The 26,641-nt window shown below is 41.7% G+C and overlaps 1 protein-coding gene across 4 annotated transcripts in view; it reads left to right on the top strand.

Annotated features, from left to right (window-relative positions):
- Positions 1-426: 426 nt before the first annotated feature.
- The window catches only part of osbp2b (oxysterol binding protein 2b), a 44,966-nt gene continuing 18,751 nt past the window's right edge, over positions 427-26,641 (top strand). Inside the window, exons 1-3 of one of the 4 annotated variants that reach the window (XM_037482554.2) lie at positions 427-693; positions 7,018-7,226; positions 26,363-26,613. In XM_037482554.2, the coding sequence (XP_037338451.1) occupies positions 536-693; positions 7,018-7,226; positions 26,363-26,613 (618 nt within the window). In that variant the 5' untranslated portion in view covers positions 427-535. Of the gene's footprint in view, positions 694-7,017; positions 7,227-18,921; positions 19,308-24,809; positions 24,961-26,362; positions 26,614-26,641 lie in introns of those variants that run through there. The other 3 variants (XM_037482555.2, XM_037482560.2, XM_037482556.2) reach the window with 3 other exon arrangements.

Raw genomic sequence — 26,641 nt, 5'->3', positions numbered from 1 at the left:
CTTATCAACGCACCTGTATTCCTGACAGATATCACGTGTGTTTCTGTGAAATCACCTGCCGCATGACAAGTGTTTAGAAATGTTTGAATATAAACATCATGTGGTGCAGGTCTCAATCATAGACTGGAGTTGATAGAGCTGCTTTCCAGTCACATCCACACTTCATGAATGGCCAGCTGCCCCTCCAACATTACTGCCATAAACTGTTTGCCAATGTCAATAATAATTCATTATTCACAATAATTGCTGATTTTGGAACATCCTTTTCAGATGAAATGGAGGCAATGTAGGGAATTCCCTTTCTATCCATTCCAGCTCTGTGCTCTGAATGCTCCGCAGCCTGAATCGGCAAAGTGTCTTGGCATCACTTCTCCTTCCTTCCATTCCCGCCGTCATGTGAGAGGCTTTCACGGTGGTTTCTCTCAACCTCGCGTTGACCCAGCGCACTCGTCAGCGCCGACGTCCTCGCCCCGGGTGGGCTAGTGTCCCCACTGTCCCCACTGTCCCCGCGTCACGCTGCATCCTTTGGCGGAGGATGAGCGAGCAAGGGAAGGGTTCAGCATCTGCCTCCTCGGCGGCCCCGGCTCCGGGGTCGGATACTTACAAAGGCTGGCTTTTTAAATGGACCAACTACTTGAAAGGATACCAGCGGCGATGGTTTGTCCTCAGCAATGGCCTGCTTTCATACTACAGGTAACGTTACATATCTTAAGACGCACTGTCCGATGTTCGTCAAACTAACGCCAAACTGGGCGCTCAGCGAGTGGTTTTTCCTCCGCGTCGGCGCGTCACAGCTGGCCGCCTCAGCTGGCTAGCATCAGGCTAAAGCTAGCTGTCAAACGGACAAAGTCAGTCGGCCGTCTGCTTCATGCCGACAGCGACGCGAACGTCGGGGTTTTCCTTTGAACGACTGGTTGTCGCAGAAAGGCAGCGAGACTCAGAGACGACAGGCACAAAGGCGGTCAAAGCAGCAGCGAGGATTCCCAACTCGTTGTGAAGTGTCTACTTGTGGCTGCGCTCGGCACAGACGTCAGCTAGCGGACTAAGCTAACCAGCTAGCCTCAGTCGTTGACAGCTCAGTGAAGCTAACGCTGCAACACGTGTAACACCAGTTTGTAAACGTCCTTTTAATCACTTTTCATGTCGCGATCTAAAAATTTGATTTATTGTGAACATTTATTTTGTTAATTCATCAATGCATCCATCACGTTACTGGACCGAGCCACTTAGTGTGTTAATTAGTTGACTAACGAGATGCAGGAGATGTTCTCCATCATCACCATGCTTCTGTCTTGGATTTTATCACCCAGTTGCTAGCTGTGAGCTAACTTTGGCTATAACTGTAGCACTACACCTGTGGCTCAGGTGCGTCCTGCGAGAGAGTGGTGTTTCCACAAGAGTAGAGCTACTATAAAGTATAAAGGATCAACTAATCACTTCGTCTCAACATCCAGTACATATTGTGCATGTCTCATTATTAGACAGCAGAGGTTATGAAATCGGGTATTGTTGGTTAAACACTGCATTAATTGACAGTCTAAGAGTAATAGAACCTTATAGCGGGTGAATTAACTGTAACATGGGGGACAGCCCTGTGAGTGCAACTTCTGGGCTGCATTTTCAGCTCTTTTGCCTGAGCCAACCTGCGATTTGTCATTATTTCGTGACAGAAGACCTGAGCTCTTAACTTGAGTGCTTTTGTTTATATACAACAACTTAGCTGTATGATCTTCTTGGTCATACTGCCCTCTGTGCATTCACTTTACCTTAATACTCAATCAGATACAATAAGAAAATCTCTAAGCTTTTATCTCTATCTGTCAATGCTTGCAGTAATGTAAGTTATACATCTGACAGTAAGCAGGTTCCTCAAGGTTAATTGTCATTTCAAATTTTGTGAGCATAATCAACGAAAAAGCAAGGTATTCTCTTCTGGAAAGCGAATTCTGGTCAGTTGTGAGGTTTTAATGTGAAGTGACTGCAAGGCAAAGTTTGGACTAATTACGCTTTGTTTCATTTCAGACATTCATACAGTAAATTTCATCCTAAAATAGGAATATTAAGATTTGAACATGCCCAACTGATTGTACGTGTAAAACAACTTGATCAGAATCCATTTCTTCTCCACTCTAGGCACAATTCTCTACTGTCTTTTGTTGTCAGCAGGGCTATTTGACACGTAGGTATAGTAGCCAAAGCTCGCTCCTGCCAGAGGTAGTCGTGAAAGGAAAGATGCCTGTTGCCGCTACACTCTATTAATAGTCCATTACGTTTATAAGGCTGTTTTCCCTGAAGTAAAGGTAGCCCGACGACATCTGAGAAGTTATCCCCTTCATCAATGTCTTCCTGGCTGAGGACTGCAGGCTTTGTGTGCTGCTATTTGTGCCTCCTCGGGCCGGCTGTCTCCACTTCTATCGGGAGAGAAGTGAAAGAGTAACAGCCAGACAAATGTGACAGCATGTTAATTAAACTGTCATCTTTGTATGCCAAGTGATTATTATGTTCTGCAGAACATTGTTTGTCTTGTACTACAATTATGACAAAAAAGATGCAGAAAAATATTTTTATAAATAGAATTTGTATATATGTGTGTGTGTGTGCATATTCATATATATTTATATACGTATGTATGTGTGTGTGTTATGAATGTATTGGAACGGTTGCCACTTGCTGATATAACAAAATTTATATTTATTAGTCCAGTCAAACGATTAAAATATTTATTCACGATGAACTGCATTTATGTCATAGTTAACTTAAAATTAATCACAATTAACAGGGTGGTACAAAACAGAATTGTGCACATTTCAGGTAAACAAGGACTCAGCCTATATTGCAGTTAAACCATGGCTTAATATTGAACAAAGCAGTCAAGCCTCTTATTTCAGAAACAATGAACCGTAACATTTAGGTTACCAATAAAAGGTATGTCTACTACTTCTTTGCTTTCAGCTACTCAAACAGACAAACCTGTTGATATTTTCAGGCAACAGTCATCCACCCCCCCCACCCCCCAATAAAAAATTGACGTTAAAATGAGTTTGCGTTAACGTCGTTAATAGCGTGTTTAACGGACAGCACTAATATTTAGTAGTTGCTCTTACACTGTGTACATCAACACTATGAGTATTTCTGTGATCTGAGAAATTAAAGTGTTGAAAGATAAATGTAGTTCCCTTTTTATAAAAGGATTTAGAACTATACCATGATGATAGATCAAATAATTTTATTTTCGCATAGCCCAAAATCACATATTACAAATTTGCCTCAGAGAGTTTGACCGTCTGTACACATGTGACGTCCTCTGTCCCGAAACCCTCATATTGGCACAGGAAAAACTCAAGAAACCTTCCCTCCCCCGGGATGTGCAATGGATGTCCAGAATGAACAACGTAAAAGATTCACAGACATTCCATAATTTATTAATCTCTGTCATTGGAAGGACACATTTTTAAGTCCAGTAAATCCAATGTCACATTCATTGACTAGTCGTTTGGTTTATAAGATTGGATTGGAGTTTGGATTACTGATCGATCAATAGTGACTGACATAGAGGTCTAAACAATAACCTGAGAGACCCCTTTCATTCGCAAGGTCTGCTGGTGTCAAAGCAGAGGCTTAGTTCCCTAACTTGTTGATGACAAGCCAAAGTGCAATGGATGCCGTTATAAATGCATTTATTCGATGGGCAGACTGACACACTCAGCACTTGAGCCTGCTAAAGTGTAACGAGTTTACCAGAGATTCAACTTTGCACTCTTATTTATTACTTTTGGCCCCGACATTGCAAGGCTGGCTGTTTTTTTATACCACATCAGCCTTGTGTCTCATCCGTTTCAGTTTGTATAATCTGAAATGGCCTCATCGAGTAATTCTCAACAGGACATGAGACAAGCTCTCCTCCCTCCCTCCTGCACCGAACTTATTTCATTCTGAATTTCTTAATTTGAATACGTTGAGCACTACTTACTCACCTCTTAATGTGAATCCGGCATTGTGTTTTATGAAAGATTACGGGGCATTAAAGCTCTGAGTGCAATTGGAGCTGCCATATCAGTAGTTCAGCCTGGACTTCAATAGGCCCGGCCACGTCTTATTCTCAGCTGCAGGACGGTAACTAGATAGGATCAGTTTAAGTACTTAGAGGGGGTTCGGTGCCATTCATGTCCCTTTGGAACGTCAGGTCATTGAGTTACTGCACACTCGCCTCCTGGCTGCCAAGAGGCGTTGTGGGAGAGGGGTGAGCTGGCTAACCTTGTTCCCAGCCGGAGGGTACAGAGCCCGGCCTGAACTCTGTTAGAGTGGCACATCAGAGGAATGACTAGAGCGAGAGATATGGATGCCGTGATCCAATCTCGTTAATAGGCTCTCAGTTAGTCTTAGCACAAGGCTGCAGTGTGTGGGCGTGTGTGTGTTTTATTGAAAAGGGAGAGCAGCAGAGTGACCTTAAAGGGAGCAGGGGAGTCCGACCACATTCACACCATCTCATTGTTGCAGTCTTTCAGCAGGTCATGTCACGCTGTCCAAGCTGCAGTATCATGTCTTTGTTTTTCTTCATGTCTCACGTTTCCTCTCTGTCTTCAGCACAACATGTTTCCCCAGCGTTTCTCTGTCTGTCTGTCTGTCTGTCTGTCTGTCTGTCTGTCTGTCTGTCTGTCTGTCTGTCTGTCTGTCTGTCTGTCTGTCTGTTTCTCTCTCTCTCTCTCTTTGTCTTGTGATATTTCAGTCCCAAGCCACAACAAAACCTTCTATCTAATCTCCATTCTCATTCTCTGGGTGCTGTGTCCTATTTCCTCTGCCTGTCTGTGTATGTCGCCTCGTGCTTCAAGCCGTCTCCTCTGTGTCGTTCACTGGTTGTTTGTTCTGTCATTACATGCTCCAGATCGGTGGATTTGTGTTTTGTGAGGATATGTACGAAAGGGACGGACAGGTAAAGCTTCTCCCTCCTGGCTCACACACTCAAAATACCCTACTGGCGCCGTAATGCTCCTGTGGTCTCTACTTCCCAGCTTTTGTAGTTTCCTTCACTGTATATTTTTGTGGCCTTTGCATGGCCTTTCGCCATCCTACTGGACCGGAGCGATCACTGTGGCTCTCATTTCACCCTTCAGCATTACGCTTGGCCTGTTAACCCACCGGCACCCAGGACTCTGCAGCTGAGCTGCGACCTTGGGTGCGAGCCCCGCCAACCCCAACTGACTCGCACTGAGCCCCAGCAGATGAGTGGTTCACTGAAGTGCTCTAAAACCATCATAACAAGGCTTGACTTAAGCCAGTAGAAGCTGTGTGAGGGGAACTTCACTGCCTGGCACAACGTAGAAGGCACTTCAGCTTCTGACTCAAGCTCATCGAGGACGGAAGAACGGACATTGGCCCCCCACGGACAGATGCATCCACGTTACTGCATGGCTGCATGCAAGTGCAGATGGGCAATCATGCAACACTATGGGGGGTTCGAGGATGTGTGTGTTTAATCTGAAACAACCACCACAGCATGTGTTTTTGCTGATTAGTCGCTGCTCTTGGGTTAATCAGCAGAATCAGCTGTCTGTGGATGGAGACCTGCACACGCGTAGCTCGCCGGGGGGCAAACTGTTCCAGCCCGGCTCTGCAGCTCAGCTCGACAGAATGAACAGGCCTCACTGAATCTGCAATGTTCGGCTCTTTATTTCAGTCTGCCATATTACTCGTAGTAATTCTTTCCTAACAAGAAAGGTGTGTAAAAACTTGACACATGATGCAGAGTACCTATCGCACGATTATTACATTCTACAGCAGTGGTCCCCAAACTAAGGCCCGCGGGCCGAATACGGCCCGCCTCCACATTTGGCCTGGCCCCCTGAACAATACCAGAGGGGCATTATGATTTTTTTTTCAGTCTGGCCACGCAAATCCTAGACTAGCCCCTGTGAAATAGAACGGAATAATGGAGAAAAGGTTGATTCAGAATGCAGGGTATTTAACCTGCAGTGGTCAAACGATCATTTGTTTGTTCAATGCTCTCATCTGTCAAGAGGCGGTGGCGGTTGTGATTTCTTTTTCTGTAAAGATCCCAGAGAAGATTATCAGGAATCAGGAATCAGGAAATTTGGTTATTATTTATTTCATTAAGTGATATTATTTATTTTCCTGACATTTTTTTCTGTGAAGATCCCGGATTGTTATTATTTGGTTATATGTGGCTTTCTGGAAAACAATAAATGTTTACATTTAGGAACCCACTGCAATCGTCTTTTTCTGACCCCGGCCCCCTCCAGAGAAGGGAAAAGTTATCTGGCCCTCACAGGAACAAGTTTGGGGACCCCTGTTCTACAGTATATTCAGATTTTAGATAATGTTCAACATTTTTGCAGCAGTTGTGTTATTGGAAGATGTTTTTGGAAATGTCCATTGTGTCTTCGTCTCACACAGTGCGTCTGCAGACCTTCAACACTCTTGCTCTTTGTTCCAATGTGTTGCTCTGCTGCTTTGGCTCTGTTCCCCGCTATCTCCCTCAGTTTTTAACAGCTCTCACATTCTGTCCCGTCTTTGTTCACGCTGTTATTCGTTGTTTGGTTTTGCTCGCTACAGAGGCTTGGAGGCGGACAATGGCCTTGTTATCTATACTACTGACTGTGCCACAGTTGGTGTTTGAAGAGGCTATACAGAATACCCACAATTCAATACTCACTTGCAGCAGGGAAGGCTGGCCACACTGAGTGAATATGTAACCACCCATTTTCTTTAACGGTAGTTAATACAAGTCTATTTGTCATGAATGGACAATTGTGGTAAAGAGAGGGTGCATATAAAAAGTAAAAATTTGAAAAAGTTATTCCACTGCTGCTTGGCTTTTAAAGGGAAACCTTATAGACTCTGTGGCATTTCTCTGTTCCACCTTGCCTCCCTGCTTGTGCATATTTGCCGTAGGATTGCAGATTGAACAACCCTACCTGCAATAGGCAACTGTCAAAAAGTCATTTCTTACTTTAATTATCTCTCTGTCTCTTTCTCTGCCTGCTATTTTGTTGCATGCAGGACGCAGGCAGAGATGGCGCATACATGCCGTGGAACAATCAATTTAGCCACGGCACACATCGACACGGAGGACGCCTGCAATATTGTCCTGAGCAGCGGGGGCCGCACCTACCACCTGAAGGCCAGCACAGAAGTGGAGCGGCAGCGATGGGTCACGGCACTGGAGTTGGCCAAAGCCAAAGCAATCCGCATGATGAACGATCAGTCTGGTAGGAGTAGCTGGAGAGAGCTTCTAACTTTCTAACTCTTATCTAATTATAATCTATGTGGAATGCCTTTTACAGTCTAATCTCAAGCCATGACAGTGTAACACAACCACGAGGCACTGATGCAAGACATTCATTGTTCTGAATTTAACCTTGATGAATAAAAGTTGGGCAGATACAGTCTAGAGCAAACATGCCAGAGGGCATACAAGGGAGTTCCAAGATCCGAGGGGAAAGGAGTGTTAAGCCCAGATGGTTGAGCGTGGTCCTCATGCCCTGCAGGATACTTTTGATATTCAGCTCGGCAGATGTTGCATCTCCCGCCTTCTTTCTTTCATGTAATGCAGATTTCATTCGGAGCCAGGGGAGGGCAGCTTTAATTCAGTCTGACAACAGACGCCTCTCCTTTACAAGGGGAATTACTCTTCTTTGGTTGTATTAGGTTTAGCAAGGGAAAGCACTTTTAACCCTTGCATTTTCCTATAGCTTCCCCGCCCCAGTCTTTTGCAGACTGGGTCTACGGAGACTAAGAAGCTATATATTCCTCTGGCCTCAATTTGAAAGCCAGATAACTAAATATAGACTGTGTGAGAATGGGAGGTGCCACCTGTAGGCATATGTCAGGCCGTCAGGTTCAGCAAGTCGTTTCAGCAAGCGCCAGTCCACGCTGAATGTTCGCAAAATCAACCTCAGATCATTTGACCAACACAACGGAGGAGGGGGGGGGGGGGTGCTGGCAGCGCTGGCGGTGTAAACTGATGGATGGTGGAGCAATATTGTTGTTCGGGTGGAAATCGGGCGGGAGAAATTCGGGAGAAAGGTCGGTCCGGGAGATTTTCAGGAGGGGCTTTGAAATTCGGGAGTCTCCCGGAAATATCGGGAGGGTTGACATGTCTGGTCATCGCAGCCCTGGACCATCAGGAGCACAAACTCGTTTTGCCGACCACAGCAGAGTGGGATAAACTGCAGAGGCTCGAGACACTTCTAGAGCCATGCAGGGAAATCAGTCTGTAACTTATCAAATAACATTGCTTTGTTTATTTTCTGGAATGAATTAAACCAAGTCAAATATCAATAACATGTATTTATGTAAAAAATAATAATGATCATAATAATAATGATAATTAGGTATCTGTGTCCTGTTATTTATCTTTGGTATGCATTTCAGAAAGAAAAAAATGGTTAGGATTCAGGTATAATTGCAAATAGTGATTAATCCTGATTAATCCACTGGAAATTCTGATTAATTTGATTAAAATTTTTAATCATTTGACAGCCCTAGTTATTCTCTGTGTCAACATTGGGCACGGTACTGATATCATGGGCTCAGCTGTATAGGTGTAATCACTGTTGTTTTGTCGACTCCCGAAGGAGCAAATGGGTTTTTGTTGACATTCTGCAAAGGGTATGTTTGGTTGTTGGTGGAAACGAATGTAATATTTTGTGGCATGGCAAGGCAGAATAAGCAGACTCTTATTCTACAAAGAAGAACTTAACATAACGCACATCAAGGGTAACATATGGTAAACAGAACCTCAACCAGGTTGCTGTTGGGAAAGACACCTAGTAGCTCACAGTATTACACTGCATTTGTGGCTTCAATTTGTGCCCCATGGTTTGTTGTCAAGCTCAACTACAGTAGGATGATGCTACAGTACATCCACCACAATATTATATTGTTTTTTGTTGTTTTACACATTGTGCCATATAAACTAATTTTTTGCTTTTGTAATGTGTTGAACAAACCAAAAGAACATTTGATAAAGTACAAAATATGTCAAGCACGTAGCATGAGGGAAGGACAAGGATGCAGAGATGGTTGACTGATCTGGATTTATTTTAACAAACAATACTCACAAACAGTAGGGTATCAAATGATAATTCTCCGTGGGAGCTATGATGCGGGTGTGAATACATTCAACATGCAAGACACACTGGCACAGGACAAGGGGAGACGCAGACTATAAGTATCCATGAGGGATGTGGGGGAACAGGTAGACACAATTAGGAATCAGGGAAGACAATCAACAGGAGACACATGGGGAAGGGCAAGGCACCTGAAACGAGAGGAGAATTAAACACCAAAATAAAACAGGCTGTTCAAAAATAGACGTGTCAACAGGACACAAACACAAGCTTGACCTCCCGGTATGACAAAATATACATAAAGACGAGCGCACACTTAGTGTTCCCCTTTTTGATCCATTCAATGATTCTGAGTCAGAAGGTACCAAGGTCTTTTTATTGTACTGTATCTGTTTAAAATGTAGTAAAGTGAACAGCAGCTTTTTCAAATACTGTTTTGTACTGAGACCCATTTGATACGATAGCAACTGGAAACACATTCTTTTTGTCCCACCATTATTAGTATACTAATGAGATGCAAATGCATGAAACCGGTCTCCTGCTTCTGCCAATGTAAGATGCAGTAGAGTCCTCTACTGCATCTTACATTAGTCCTCTCCTCTCCTCTCCTAACTAAACTTATTTTCTTAATTGCGGGATGAAGATCATAAGACACGCCATGGGATCGGCGGGAATGCGTAGTCTGAGGTTCACTGTTGCCTTTAAGGCACCTTGTATATTTTAAAACTGCCACAAGAGTCTCTTGAATACTTGGATTTATCAAAATAATTTTAATTAGTGCTTCAAAGCTTAGAATAAATTAGTGTGTTTCTTTGTATTTGTCTATTCGAGGGAAGAAGATTTAAGAGAATGTGAGCACAAGGACATTTTGTGAGTTTTCCAGAGGAACGGTTCATACTACAGTCCATGACTAATTTTGCCAACATACTCTTTCATAGCTTCTCTTTCTTTTCACAGTGTCAGACAAGATGCATCAGTGTCTTCATTAAACTGCTCTCCCCTCTCTGTGAGTAGAGTACAGAGCTGCTCTCAATGTCCTCGGCACACGGGAGAAGCTGATCTATATCTGAGTTTCATTTAATCTCGAGAATGTTGTAAAATGTAAAACTAAAATAACACACTCCAAGAATCCTCAAGAATCAACTCCAATCTCAAGTAGCTCTTTGTCTATGAACGACTGACCTAAACCTTGAATCATTCATTACATTTTTCATTAGTACTGGTGTCACATCTGCAGCCTTCCCATTTTTCAAGCCTTCTCTCGTAAATTGCCTGTCCGTCCATGAGCGCATCTTCTAATTGATGTTTAGATTGGATTTATAACAGTTTTCCAAGGTTGGTGCCTGCGGTTTGAGAGCAAACAGCCAGCAGGTGGCAGTGTTTACCATCGCTTCAACATGACTTAATATAATTTCTTTTTTTCCCTTGTTCCTGCCACTGTTTGTGAACGTGAATCACTGGTTCCAGTGCTGGGTTGAATGTGCAATCCTGACATCTGCTCCCATGAGACCAGTCAGAATTTTTTTGGATGGAGATTTTTTTGGTGTAAACTGGAAAGGTTTAGTGGAAGAATTGAGAAATGAACACAAACTCTGGAAGCAGTCATCCAGTTGGTGGGCTGAATTCAGATGGTTGCAGCTTTTCACCTGAACTGACTGGCAATGTGTGGGGGAACCGGGAGGCATTTGATTTACTTCTAGCGGTTCAGTTAATTGTTTCTTCAGATATTTACATTTATCCTCTTGCTTGTGTTTATTTTCCTCAGATTCTTTTTCTGTACCTTTCCTCTTTCTTTGCATTAATAGATAGAGCCCTGTCCATGGTCCTGCACCACAATATCAGCATTAGAATAAGCTTCCTTTGTTGTCGTGCCCCCCCATCCCTCCTGTTCCTGACAGTCTCACTGCTTTCCCACCCGTGCATTCAGTAGCTCTTCCTCTTTCTTTCAGTCACCCTCTCACTCGCGGTCTGGTTTTCCCGCCCCCCTCTCCTTCCTTCTGTCTTCTGCTCCCTCCTTTTTCATCCAGCGGGGCTTTTAGTTCTGAATGGAATGACCTACTGCTTTCTCCAACTCTTCCCCTTTCCATCTTTTCTCTGCTCAAAACATTGCCATTGTCCTGCAATTCTGGAGGGATAAATAAAGACGGCATAAGGCACAGTTTTTGTCTTGTAAGTATCCGCTTTTCTGCCATTGACATTATGCTCAGGAATGTGAGTGCATGTTTGTGTGCATACATGTGAATCTGCTGAATCTGAATGATTTGATACAGCTGTGATTACATGCTGCGGACCACATACCATATGGTGAATGTTGGCTGGATTATAGTTGCTGTATCAAGGATGTCAGTGATTTTGAACAAAGGGCGTACAGTAAATTTCTGTCCCGTAGCTCATTCAGGTGGTAAACTGGTTTTAAATAAAAAGCAACAACTGATCATTAATAATGAAAGTAAATAACTAACATGTGAAAATGTTTCTCCATTAGTGGGGAATGAAAACATTGAGCATTGAACAACGATTTGATATACTGCTTTTCTCTGGTGTAAACATTTTTCCATTGTAAAATGGATACATGGATACTCTCTTTGCAGGGCAGGAGACTCGGGGTGTTGGTCCGAGTTAAGGCTGTGTTGGTTTTATAGCACCCCTCTACATTTATAGATAATGCTCCACAGACAAAGTGTGTTATGATGACTGATGTATAAAACTATGTTGAGATTCACATCTGCTGTATAAATTTAAATTCAGCAAATGCATGTTTTATAGTGTATTTTAGTGTATTATATCACCTGCACTTATTACTGAGCTTGGTACGTGAAATGCCAGATGGCATGCATATCATCAGTTAGTCCTGCTGCCGGCTGGCTGTGTATAACTTGCTTGTGTTGGATGTGAAATGCTCTGGTTGAGTTGCTTGATCGGCTCAGTCCTCAAAGAAGAAAGAGATGGAGACAGAATTTTCTATGTTACAAAACATACAAACAAAAGTGATGATCTGGGTGCTTTTCTATCTCTGCATTTCCATATTCAAGTTCTCTCTTCCCTTTTTGTCTCTGAATGCAACAACCAAACCAACCACAAGTGTCCTTGTGAACTCAAACCCTGGCTGTTTCATAATGGATTTGAACTCTCTGAACTCCCACTCCCACCTTAAACTGGCCATTTCACACTCCATTGAGCTTGGAGTTACATGCCACCTGCATTCTCACCGTTTGATCTGACTTGGCCTTTGAAACTCCATTCTATTGTTGTCATTCAGAGTATAGTCTACACATTCAGAAGTAACCAAGCCCATTGTCTTTGTCTTACTGGGCTTGCTTCCCTTTTTTTCTATTTCCTGGGCATTTTCTCTCCTATATATACACGTTTATACATATATACATCTCCTATAAATACATTTCTCATTTCACATTCCTCCTCTCCATTTTTTCTTGTCTTATTGTATTTTAAAAGCACTACATATGTCCTTTGGACTCTTAATGTCCCACCAGTAGGTGAGTGATGAGCATTCACGAAACCTAGACGATCTCAGCTGGTGACGGACTCACATCGCCACAAAGGCGACTAAACATAAGCTCTCCTCAGGTTGGAGATCAGAAGGTAGGCTACTGTAAGGGTTGTTGAACTCCAATGCAAGTCTCAAATCTTTGAAGACACATATTGAAAATATCACACTGCCTTCCACCTTTCGATTGTTAGTTTTATTTATTTGATATTTATCTGGATAATCACAATAGGATAATGGTACACACTAGCACAACAATAATACTTCCAAAATGACATAACATTTTCTCCACAGTCTTTGGAAAGTAGTGTTTTTTTAAATGCAACTACACTTTAATGAGCCAATGTTAAAGAACTGCTCATTTCTGCAGCTTTGGTTAGTGACCATGGCAACAATAAGTTGAGTATTATAGTATATAGTAATAAGTTGAGTATTGCTAATAGTTAATACTTAAGTAGCATCTTTATTCAGCACAGGGAAAGTTACTTGTATCTGTCACGCAAAGATGCTACCTGAACTCCAGTGTTGGTGATCACTAAGTGCAATCAGGGCGGGTGATTCATTGCCCCAGCATCTCACTCTGCAGCATGGGGCATCGACATGAATGTTGTGTGTGCTTGTGAGAACTAAGTCATCGAGCTGATGCATGGTTTTTCTACTGTGAGCCAGCAAGGCGGACACAGAAAACAATTTCTCTCAACTCAAACATTTGTGGTGCAGAGCCTCAGCCTCTGGGAAAGTGGGTTGTTGTCGTACCAAGAAGAGGGTCAGTTCATTAGGGGTTCTTAGTGAGAGGGAACACAGTGTTAGCATAATGTGTTCTTTTGGCAGGGATCAATAACATTTATATGGCTGCTGCTGCTGGAATTTACACAGCATAAGATTCATAAGACGTTCAAAATTCAAAAGGTTATTTTCCTGTTGAAATGACTTCTTTTCCTCAATGAAACATTTTTCTTGGGGGGTTTAAACTGATTTTAATGATCTCGGTGTTTGTGCAGCCAAGCGAAGTCTTTGGGTCCCTGGATATTCAAGCAGTAATTCGCTTAATGAAACTGTAACTCATGGCCTTTAAAGCCCCTTTCACTTCAGTTTATCTTTCAGATGGGTTTGCCTTCGTCAGTCTTCTCTAGTAAATAAACAGGGACATGTGGGGAAGCATTTCACTAATTTTTCAATTCTAAAAGAGCATCATATGATATTTTGAAGGAACTTGGATCAGTATTTTATGTGCAGTATGTAAATATGTGTTGGTACCTGAAAGTACAATCGTTCTGGATACTTTAGGATCATCTCTGTGCTACTTGATTAGTATGTAATTTAGGAGTTAACCTTTTGAAATCAAATACAGCAGTATTTCAGATCATTTAACTGACCATTCAGCAGCCCACAAGATTCAAGATATCTTCAACCGTGACTTTATTTATCTCAGTTTAATCCATAGTAAACAATATTCTATAATAACAATTATTTGTACACACAAAGTGTTTCACATCAGAGTAGAGATTGAAAACAAGACTAGAAAATGCATTTCCTGCTGAAAATGCGTTGGAATGCAGGCTGAAAATAATTTGAAAAAGTCGCTTAAAGTACAGAATTGAAACAAGCTGAAATACATTTAAAAATGGCTGAAAATACAGAAATTTTCTAAACATTGCTGAAATAGAAAAGGCTGAAATACATTTAAAATTGCTGAAATTACAGAAATGAGAAAAGCTGAAATGAACTTGAAAGAATTGCAAAAAAAGAAATTGGAGAAGCTTCTATGAATTTGAAAACACAAATAATAAAAGCTGAAATAATAGAAATAGGAAAAGCTGAGAATTAAAAAATACATTTTTTGTAACTGTGGTACTAGTGGTACTAGCAGCAGTAGAAGAAGTAAGTACTAGTTTCACTAGTATTTGAAAGCAATTGTGGTGTACCCATTGTTGAGGTACAGATAATCATTGAGGCTTTTATTTTGAAATAATGGAATTGGGTGGGGGGGTTTGAGAGACAGACTGTTTGTTATTCAAACCAAATGGACTTGGTAAAATAGATTTGTACAGCGCTCTTCTAGTCTTCTGACCACTCAAAGCACCTTAACACTACATAACATCATTCACCCATTCACACACCAATGACAGGACCTACCATACACAGTGGCACCTGCCCAACCAGTAACTAACATTCACACAGTGTAGTCACAGCTAGAGGAACAATGCTGGGATCAAGTGTCTTGCCCAAGGACACAGTGACATACAGGTTAGCCAGGCCTGGGATCAGACCGCCAACCCTCTGATTGGAGGACGGCCGCCCGCGCTCCCCACTCACCCACAGTCGCCCTAAGCTAAGAAAACTAAAGTTATTAATTGATGGGCCTCATCAAACATTACAGTAAGAATTCCCACCATTGGGGTTGAAATACTAGTAGTACTAGTAATATTAGTAGTAGTAAAAGTCATTTTAGTAATACTACCAGTTGAAATACTAGAAGTACTAGAAATATTAGTAGTGGTTGTAGTACTATTTGAAAGAGCAATACGTATTTAACAAAACAGCTTCATCCTAAGCTTCATGGCTAAATTAGATAATCATTGCAGCTTTTATTTTGAAATGATGGTATTGGGGGAGTGGGTGAGTAGGTGCAGGGGTTGAGAGACAGTATATATTATTTAATAGGCCTCATCAAACATTACAGTAAGAATTCCCTCCATTGGGTTGAAATACTAGTAGTAAAAGTATTTTAGTAATAATACCAGTTGAAATACTAGAAGTACTACTAGAAGTACTAGACATTCTAGTAGTGGTTGTAGTACTATTTGAAAGAGCAATACGTATTTAACAAAACAGCTTCATCCTAAGCTTCATGGCTAAATTAGATAATCATTGCAGCTTTTATTTTGAAATGATGGTATTGGGGGAGTGGGTGAGTAGGTGCAGGGGTTGAGAGACAGTATATATTATTTAATAGGCCTCATCAAACATTACAGTAAGAATTCCCTCCATTGGGTTGAAATACTAGTAGTAAAAGTATTTTAGTAATAATACCAGTTGAAATACTAGAAGTACTACTAGAAGTACTAGACATTCTAGTAGTGGTTGTAGTACTATTTGAAAGCGCAATAAGTATTCAACGAAACAGCTGAATCCTAAGCTTTATGTTTAAATAACATAATCACTGCAGCTTTTTATTTTGAAATGATGGTATTGGGTGAGTGGGTGGCGGGGTGGGGGGTTGAGAGACAGTATATATTATTTAATAGGCCTCATCAAACATTACAGTAAGAATTCCCTCCATTGGGTTGAAATACTAGTAGTAAAAGTATTTTAGTAATAATACCAGTTTAAATACTAGAAGTACTACTAGAAGTACTAGAAATATTAGTAGTGGTTGTAGTACTATTTGAAAGCGCAATAAGTATTCAATGAAACAGCTGAATCCTAAGCTTCATGTTTAAATAACATAATCATTGCAGCTTTTATTTTGAAAAGATGGTATTGGGTGAGTGGGTGGGGGGGTGGGGGGGTTGAGAGACAGTATATATTATTTAATAGGCCTCATCAAACATTACAGTAAGAATTCCCTCCATTGGGTTGAAATACTAGTAGTAAAAGTATTTTAGTAATAATACCAGTTTAAATACTAGAAGTACTACTAGAAGTACTAGAAATATTAGTAGTGGTTGTAGTACTATTTGAAAGCGCAATAAGTATTCAACGAAACAGCTGAATCCTAAGCTTCATGTTTAAATAACATAATCATTGCAGCTTTTATTTTGAAATGATGGTATTGGGGGAGTGGGTGGGGGGGTTGAGAGACAGTATATATTATTTAATAGGCCTCATCAAACATTACAGTAAGAACTCCCTCCATGGGGGTTTGAAATGATGAGAGAAGGTGGAGAGAAGGAGGTCATGTCAGGCTGCACTAATCAGCTAATTAGGATCAGCTGTGAGTCACAGAAAGAGGCCCAGCTCGTTGGCGCGGCAACGGAGCAAGGTGCACTTAGCTCACAGACAGTTACCGAGAACCCACACCTCAAACAAATGCTTCCTGGAGCAAAACTATTTGGAGTAGCCAAAAAATAATTACATTTTGAGCGACACAAGACTCTACCGAACGTTTGAGTGTAGTTTTTATGTCTTTATGTCTTTTAAAACTGCTCTACCAACAGTTTACAAAACATGGACCCTCTCTTGTCTTCCGACTTTGCCCGCACTCTAGCGCTCACTCTAAATTCGAAAAGGACCCCAAAACTAGTGAAACATAATGAGTGGTTATGAAAAAACTATAATAGATATCAACAAGCTGTTTTTTTTAGGAAATTGTTAAGACTTGTGTCAACATTTTAAAGTTTAAATGGTGTCTCTAGCTGAAAGATTGGAAAAGCTGAAAAAGTTGAAAGTTGAAGAAGTTTTAAGAGGATTTGAAAATTTAATCCATTGGAAACCATGTTAAAAAAGGTTGATGTTTTTAATTTATATTAATTCAATTATAAAAGCTAAAAAGCTGAAAAGTCATAGCCCCCCTCTCCTGAAGGAGCTGAACATTTTAAAATTTGAATGGTCTGAATAGCTGAAAGTGTGAAGGAGTTGAAAGGTGCGGCGGAAGAAATAGAAGAATAACAATATAAAGAAGATGAATAAGGCGGAATAAAGATTAGAAGAACAATACTTGGAATGCTTGAAGCATTCCAACTAATAAAAGAAAGAACAAACCATTTAAATAGCGGAGTCTGCTGTTATCACCGGTATATTCCTGCTCTCTTCGCATGGCTAAACTCAACAGTATTGAAGAAAAAAAAGATATAAAGGTTGAGCATGAAATTAATCAAAGTGTCATGGTCATCACACCCCGGGACATTTAGGGGATTGTTTTACCGTCCAACAATCTCTCCTCGTCAGCACTTCTCTCCCCTCATGTAGTGTTTTTGTGCATTTCGTCCATGCCGTTGCCCATGTGACAGTAGTGACAGTAGTTTCCTTGAAGCCCTGGCCCACAGGTATAACAACAAGCATCACTGACAACTTTAAGCTGTTAAAATAGATCTGGGATTTGAGATGAGTATTTCTTCACACATTTATCGAAAGGGAAATATTAAACTACAATGATCATTGTTAATGACACCCTCAACAGTTTGTTAAGGCTATTGCATCAACAAAATATATAACAATCTATACAGTCAAAGTAAAAACATGAAGAGCTTAATATTTCCATAGTAGTGGTAATTTAAATTAAAGCGAGACCCGATGAATAGCGATGGTCGGAAACTGATCTTACTATAACAAAGTCTGTTCTAATGTAAAACAATAAGAATTGAAAACAAAATAATAAACAACTTAATGACCATAAATATAACTGCTTTTTTAAAACATGTAGGTGCTCGTGCTGGCTTTCTTTATATATGTTGTTTGTGGATCTGTTACAGTTTTATCACAATTAAATCTAAATATTTTCAAAATTGAAAATTACACGATTACAGTAGCATTTAATCACAAACCTTCCTTATACCCAAAGTGATGTACAACACATTTAACTGTCACCCATTATGAAACAGAAATCGTAATGCCGTGTGTGAGTATAATAACAGATTCTGATATATCTTTTATTATAGCTTGCACATAGCTTGGAAAGGTTCTGGTTGTCCCTACATCATGTTGTGATTCAGCTGGAAGTGGTGAGCAATATGAACTGCAGGCACTGCCCTACCTAGAATTGGTGTTAATGTCATTTGTCTTCATCGAGTTGAGGAGAGGAGGAATATTTTATGTGCCAGAGGTCACCTTGAATTAGGGTACCGTGGTGACATGAACACAGAAAAGTTAACCTTCACCTGCTTGGAGAGAGAGGGAGTGATAGTCATTACTGCAGCACAGTGTGAGCTGCAGTACGAATAGTGATGTAATGCTTTAGTGACACTGACCCATCTGCCGGAGGTCAGATTCAAAGTCAGCGGCTGGCGATCCACTTGTCAATCAATCAATTAATTTGACTGAAGGATGTTTTGTTTGACCTTTTGCCCTTCTAGAAGCACCACTCTGAGTCTATATGTTTAAATGTACTCTAAAATCTTTCAGATCCTACATAATCTCCTCGTGGTGTCCTTTTGAAGTGACATAATCTTTACTTAATACTATCTCTGCCATTTCCCTTTACTAAAGTAGTAAGCCTTTTCTGTCTGGCTGCTAAAAGCAGCAGTGCATTCTGGTCCTAGTTGTGTTGATGACTGCTGGCTGCAGAGTTCTATCTCCTCTCTGCTTCACTCTCTCTCTCTCTCTCTCTCTCGCTCTCTCTCTCCCTCCCTCCTTCCCTCACCAATCTGCACTGCACTGAGAGAAGCATGTGGAGGAGAATTGTAAATGTGCTGAGCTGTGTGAATGTGTGCATCCTGTGTGTGCGCGTGAGTTTCCAGAAGCGAGGGAAGCGATGCACGAGAGGAGATAGGAATCGCACGAGGGAGCGCCTGCATCGCTCCCCTGTCTGTGTACTGTATGTAGGTGTGTGAGCGTGCATGTATGTGCCTTCACGCTGCAGCACTGAACAGGGAAAGTCGCTGCATGTGCCACTTCTCGATGGGATTATGTAGAGGCCAAGGGCAGCGTTGCGTCTCAGGGAGCGTGGACTGGGATCAGGCCTACAGAGAGTGGGATGAAGGGCCGGGGCTGCTGGGAGGCGGCGAAGGTCCGCTCCCTCTGCAACTCGGGCTGCCTGAGTAAAGTCAACCAGGGTCAGTACAGCTACGGCTAAACATTAGCAAGGAGCTGCTGTCACACTCCTCTCCATCTGATTCCGCGGCGAAACATTCCTCATCCCGCTGTCTTGTCGTCGAGAGGTACTCGTCATCCCTCCATCCTCATCCTCTCTCTCTCTGGAGTTTGTCATCTGTCGCCACAGACGCTCACATCACCGCAGCCTCCCTCAACAATGCAGCGCCTCATGCTGTAGAACAAGCACTGTGTCCTCTCGCCTACACTCCTCCCTGCATGCAGTCCCCCCCGCTCCCTTTGCCCTCTTTCCACTGTTCTGCTCTCGCTCAGACTCATTTCCTCTCTCTTCTTTACGCGTGCTCCGGCTCACATTTGCATAAGTCTGAGCCTGCCAGACCAATGTGTGTTGTGTTGGCTATTTGCATCTGTGTTTGCGTATTGTGCGTATAGTTCATTAAACCATCCCAAAGTGTGAAATGTGGCATGCTGTATTTCCCTGGGTCCTCGAGTGTGAATGTGAGAATGGGACACGCCGAGTGGTGAAAGCAGTAAGGATGACAGATTAATAGGATTTGTCCCACAAGCACTACTTTCAAAACATGTTATGAAATTGTGAAGAATTGTGCACAAAATAAATAGTCTATTACTGCTCATGGCATGTTAATAGAATCCTATACAGTGTATTTTACGGTGTTTCTATTTGTGTATACCATGTGTGTGTGTACTTTTGAGGGAAAAAGGGTCTTCTCACATTTCCCTTCACTGCCCATATGATTCTGAGTCTTTCCACCTCTCTCACTTCATCAGTTTTGTTGCCCATGGCAGAGTTGGACTGTTGAGTTGAACAGCTGTGCTCTTAAGCCTCGGGTTTGTTAACTGAAATTAGTTCGACATTGGTGTTAAAAGCCATATTGTTTTAAGACTTCTCCCAGTCCGAGTAGATGCCGATATGTGGTTAATTTATATAGAGAAAATAAATCAGAACCAACACTGTGACTCTGAAAATTGATCCAATCATCTAAAGTAATCATATAAGGACATTGTAATACTAGCTAGTCTCTTATAGCGTCACAACATAGTGTAAGGACTTCCTGCACGTGTTCCAGTGGTAATATAAAATATAGGCACTTCCCTCTTGTGTAGAATAGTTGGGTTTAAGCTGGATTAATGGCTACCTTCATGTCACAGGTACCGGGACAAGTGGCATGTAGGATCTAGCTCTGTCCCCGTATCACTGACCCTCATTATCAGGGTGATTACACAAAGAGCGTCACGCTAATACAACAGTGCTTATACTTATACTGCTTACGACTTGTTTGAAACTTTACAATTGTTGTTGTAGCGCTTAGTAGGAGCAGGAAACACTATTGCAATTCAACATTGCGAGATAATTATAAAATGCATAAAATATGTCTATAGATGAAACATTCATTAAGTAATGTCTGTATTGGCCAATGAATGAAATACTTCACCAAATAAGGTATTTAAATACATTCAATTTAATAGCCAAATGCAGTATTGCTTTAAAGCAATCCTGCTCATAGATATGTAACATTGGCTATGTTGGTCTAGTACAAAGCAGCTGGAGTAATAACACGTAGAGCTCTGTTGAGATAAACCGTATAGATCAAATCTCTGATAGATTTACACCGTCTGAGTACATCTCTAAGTACATCCAAGTAGGATTATGCCATCTCAACAGAGTTTGAACGAGGGATCAGTGCATGAATTCTAAGTGTGTTAGAATAAAATGTCTATAACAGGAAATAATATCAAAAAACAGATTTGATTTTAAAAAGAGGTTAACAATTATGACTTTAAGTGAAGAATAATGTTTATTATGATGAGCGACTGCTTTCAAATTGCTGCACACACACGCACAGAGATGCACACCATACACCTACTGTATCTCTTCCAATGAGAAGTATCCTTCAAAGCATTAACATTTTCCTTTTCTACTTATGTTTTACACAAACCAGAGCAGCTGAGACACCGGCTCTCCTCCTCGCACAGCCTGAGCAGCTGTGTGCATGCATGTAAATGAAGAAGTGACGCGTGAGCATGCATACAGTTACTCTATGCTTACCAGTCTCTTGTACATGGGTTTCAATTAAGCTTTTGACCTTCCAATGATTTAAAATCTCCCATTCTGTAGATACATTGTGAATCATGCAATGAAGAGACCCCGGCTGCTTCTGATGGTAAACACAAGCTCCACGTTTTGTCTCTTTCCATTAGTGCAGTTATTTCCTGTTAAATCCTGCCCTCTGACCAGACTTGTGTCGATGAGCTCAGTCAGCATTCTTAGCTTGTGCAGTAGGATAATTAATGGCCTCAACCTTCAGACTGTAGGAGTTATGCAGTAAGCATATAGGTTGCCTCATATAGGTTTGCTGCACCATTTGGGGATTCATAAAACGTGGACAGCACGCCAGACTATAAATCTACAGCTTAGTAGTCATCAGTCCGATGTTTTTATCTGCGTCTATTCCTCTACGTTAGAAAATGTCACTGAATGAAAACACGTTGCCGAGTTGCTGCAGTTGGCTTTTAATTTGTTTCTTTCGTTTGCCGCTCATTGAGAGTGTTCGATTGGACGCACGGCCAGAGCTGTGCTGCAGAGCTCTGGGGACAGTGATAAGTTGCACTGCACAGTCTCTCATTTGCTCGTGGAGAGCTGAGCGCCGTGTTACTGGGTTTAACCTGCCGTCTCCTCTTTTCGTCTCCATGTGATGTATCTCACGGGATGCATGGTGCCAGTTAGTAATTACTGCCGAGCAACACACTCCTCTCCCCTGGGACGCGTCGCTGCTCTTCATCTACCTTCTTCTCTCTTCTCACGTTCTCTTTCTTCGTCCACATTCTTTCAGCTGTAAAAAAAAAGAAGTAATCCCCCCCCCCCCCCCCCACACTTTGCAGTCAGTTATTTTGCAACCACAGGTATAAACTCCCTAAAAATCATGCAAATGCCCCCTCTTTCACAACCTTTGACTTTAACATGTCAACAAAAGGACCCACATATTTTATGGTGGGCTGTTTTCAATGTTTTGGAAATGTTGTGGTATGCACCACAGCACGTATTTAATCATGTTCTGCCTCATTTGCATATTTAACATTTAAGAAAACTTGTAATACAGACAATAATTGCTTTTTTATTGAACCTTCTGAATTGTCCAGTCTAGCCATTAGTTAGGCTAAAATATATTTCATGCAAAAATCTGACATTTAGAAACCAAAGGAGACTTGAATCTATTTGTTTGTGCCATGGGACTTTGGCCTCTCATTAGCTCAGGCAACAATGTGGTGATTGAAAACAAGCCCATGGATATTTTAGATTTTGAACCTAATCTCATCCATTAGGGAACAATAAGATAAGCCTGCATTGTTTCAGCTTGCACAACGACATCACTGCCAGTGTGGCCTGTGGGCACGATTGTATCTTTAGATACCATAAGGACAATAGAGAGTGTATACATCATGTTTTTTCACTCACCTACCATAATCATAGAAACACTAATGCATAAATACAAGAAAAAGAGGGACCAGGGGAACCATTTAGTTCCTCGTCAACCCAGTGTTCTGGACAGGAGACTTTCAATTATTATAGTGTTATGTGATTCAGCATAGTAATAATAAAGGAATTATTATAGGAGTATATCATTTATTGCAGGGCTGTTGCAAAATTATCTTAGTGTTTAAATCACCATTCATCCTTAAACAATGTAGTCTTTGCATGCCAACGATGATCATGAGATTAAGTAATGAAATGCATCATTTGGTGGAGTCTGATTTCTGCAAATAGTTTAGTAAAGAAAAGTTGACTCTGAAATGTAATAACCAACTTTATAAAAGTAAGCTCTCTGCTGAAAAACTTCTTAACTCTTTCTGACACTACTTTCCCCTCGGATCAGGCCCTAATATGTTCAAATCCCATCTTTAATCCACAGAGGCAGGACATTTGTCCCATGTGCTGGGATGCTTGACGTAAACGTCTTTCTGCCACGGGGGTGACATCTTGGCAGCCGGAGGGCCGGCTCCACTGATCTGACAGCCTGTACTCAGGGACGAGCAGGGAGACGAGCAGGGAGACGATCAGGGAGACGAGCAGGGAGACGAGTCTGACAGCGGTGCGGCAGCGAGACCACTGCTCTCCCAATTACACTCTCCCACATCTTTTTCTCACGCTTCCTCTCTTTCACTCCCTCACCGCTCGCCCTTTTACACTCGACACAAAGAAGAGGGAGTGAAGGGAGACATAGTCACAGCATGCACCTGCTGAGGACCAATGGATTATGGATTTGTGTTTATGTGTTGAAGTAGTCCTGATATGATGAGCTGTGACCTGTTAAATGGTACCCAGCTTGCTTCAAACACTCCAGATATTTGCTTAAATTGACTCATCAGGAGAGACGCGTGGGAACTGGGAACAGACGTGCGTACACGTCCATGCAGAGTGTCCTCTGAGGTGGTGGCCAGTGGGGGAAGGGTGGAGGTGGACCGCCCTTGAGGCATGACTGGCGTGGTAATGGGCTCCAGCCGCTGCCTCGCGGAGTCGACTTTGCTACGGAGAGCCATCCATCCAAATGTGTGGTGGGTTAGGAGGAGGTTGGGATACATTACGCCTGCACACTCTCAGCATACCTCCCCTTTTACCAATACAGTGTCCGAAGGGTTTGTGTCGTAACTTTCACTTTCATAAAAATGACGAACTTTGTAGACCCCTCCTTTTTGCCAGAGGATTGCAAAGATTTAAGGTGCATCAGATTTACTCACCACTGATTACTTTTTGGTTCTTTTGCAACACACAATCTCCTCAGATTTAGATTAGATCATTCATGATCATGCATTTTTATTACAAATTTCCACAATATACAAACAGGACAATGTATCTCATCTAATCCCAATTTCTCGTTACTGTTAAAGAATTATGTATGGGGCTTAAAAATAATTTGTTAATAACATTTCTGCACTGATTTGAAAGACGGATGTACAGAAAGCGTGAAGTAGCCCTTCTGGTGGACCAACATGGGACCTTATCTCAGGAGAAATATGAATGGTGCAGTAGTTAGTTTTCAGAACCCACACAGCGCAGTTGCCAACACTTTTCCAATGATGGAAACTCGCTGCACCAGCTGCAAAAGTTTTTCAATCAAGCAAGAAAGTCATAAAGTTGGGAACAGTAACAACCCGTTTCTTGTACCGAAGCCACGCCCCCAGAATAAATGAGGAAGACTCAATAATTACATTGGAGCTGGCTTATTACAGAATTTTACCCCAAACAAGGTCATATGGAGGACAATTAAAGTGGGACGTCTCTATTAATATAATCAATAATAATAATAATATAATGTCTATTCCACAAGAGGGAAAAACAACATTCTCTCTCTGTGTCCCGGGGCACGTACGTACTTGTGGGAGGAATTTCAAACTGCATCCACTGGCCAACTAACTTATCTGTTTAAAGCTGCTCCGTCATGGTCACACGCTATCAATTTGAGGCTTATTTCATTATTCTATTTGAATGTCTGAACTTACTCCATTGTGGCAGTCCTTTCTACTGGCCGGACAGTTGTGTCTCTCTGGAAGCCTTTTTAAGATGTCCGCGTATAATCTCTGACATTTTAACTCAGTTTGTGTTTTGGGTGAAAATGGATGCCTGGGAATGCAAACATGGTGAGGGATGGTTTTCTTTGCTTCTCTTTGTCCCTTCGCTCACCTAATTTCTTGCCTCCCTCTTGTCTTTCTCTTTCGTTTGTGTTATTGTTGTTCCTTTGTTTTAACAAAAATACAGTAGGAAGTCGTAAAATTGGAGTGTTATTATTAGAGTATTCGCTCCTCTTAATGATAAGTCCAATGTGGTTATAGCTCTGTATCCATGTTTCTCAGTAGAGCGTGCACTGGCCAAAGGTCTTTAAAAGTTGAAATTATCTCAGTATATTGCTGTAACAGAATGTTAGACTGCCTGCACCCCCCAGGCGTAGATCCGTGTTATTCTTGCATGGTGTACTGTAAATAGGCTTGGCAGGGAAAGTGTTGCTGTTGTGCTGCTTCTCCCCAAGACCGTGGCAGTCGCTCCTATCAGCCATTCAACAGGCAAACTGTCTATGGTAGTGTGTAGAAGGCAGCACAACAGCATGTTCAGGGATTTACGGTCAGTCGGGTGGAATAACGTGTGGAGAGAATCTAACTCTGCTCTTCAACTTGTCCTTGTGTTCCTTTTTTCCCTCCATGTCCTCTGTTTTAGCATTACATTGGTAGTTATTTGTAGTTGGTTGTTAGTTTGTTTTTAGCAGTAGCTGGCATTATTTATATGTCCCTCACTCCTCTGGTGGGATTGTTGGGATGTATCCTCGGTAAATATGCTGACATTGACACTGACATTACCTTGTTTTGCTAGCTGGATTCATTGAAACACCAATACACAGATCCTTTCATCTTGGGAAATATTTTGTGTGAAGTTAGATTTAATAATATGATGTGCAAATATCTTCTTTGTTTAAAAATGATCAGGAGATGTTTTATCATTAGTAGGTATGTTCTTTTTAATTGCCACCATGTTGTTTATGGACCTTGGAATTGCCTTTCTGTGAATGTGCGTTTGCGTGTGTAGTGAAAGGCTGACGCTGCAACCCCATGTTCTGTTTAACTTGAGTAACCTCTCATTAGTGACAACATAGTGAAAAGGCAGCAAAGACTCATGGTTCTGGACAAGCTGTATTCAAATGATACAGCTTGCATTTACATTTGATAAACATCTAATTCCCTAAAAATCAAACTCCAAAAACATAGAAATAAATTGAAAAACACCATCATTGCCTATACCACTGAAAAATGGGGTGGTTGGATCTTTCTTTATTTTATTTATGTATTCATTAGCTCTGGAACTCATATTAAATGGGAAATCCATCATAACAAGCAAGGACCTACCAGCTATGCAGTTGTTTCCTAAAATTTCCAAAGAAAAACGTTGCAAATTGTCTTCTATCTTCTTTTTTTCTGATTGGTGGACTCACAAGTCCTAATACTCCCCTCCTGTTGAAGATGGTGTGTTTGACCTCTCACCTCCTCCCTCCAGATGACTCGGGGGACGAGGAGCCCACATCCCAGGCGAGCCGCAGCGAGCTTCAGGGAACTCTGAAGATACTCGTCAGCAAGCTCGATGACCTCAGCACGTGCAACGACCTCATCGCGAAGCACGGGGCGGCGTTGCAGCGTTCGCTGAGCGAACTCGAGGGTCTGAAAGTCCCCGTGGAGGGCGGGGAGAAGATCAAGGCGGTCAACGAGCGAGCCACCCTCTTCCGCATCACTTCCAATGCTATGATCAATGTAAGTAGATGCAGCAGACCACAGCTGA

This window comes from Pungitius pungitius, chromosome 5 (genome assembly GCF_949316345.1).
Source record: "Pungitius pungitius chromosome 5, fPunPun2.1, whole genome shotgun sequence".
NCBI classification, from domain to species: domain Eukaryota; kingdom Metazoa; phylum Chordata; class Actinopteri; order Perciformes; family Gasterosteidae; genus Pungitius; species Pungitius pungitius.
Note: the sequence above shows the minus strand (reverse complement) of the source record. Positions and strands in the feature narration are given on the sequence as shown.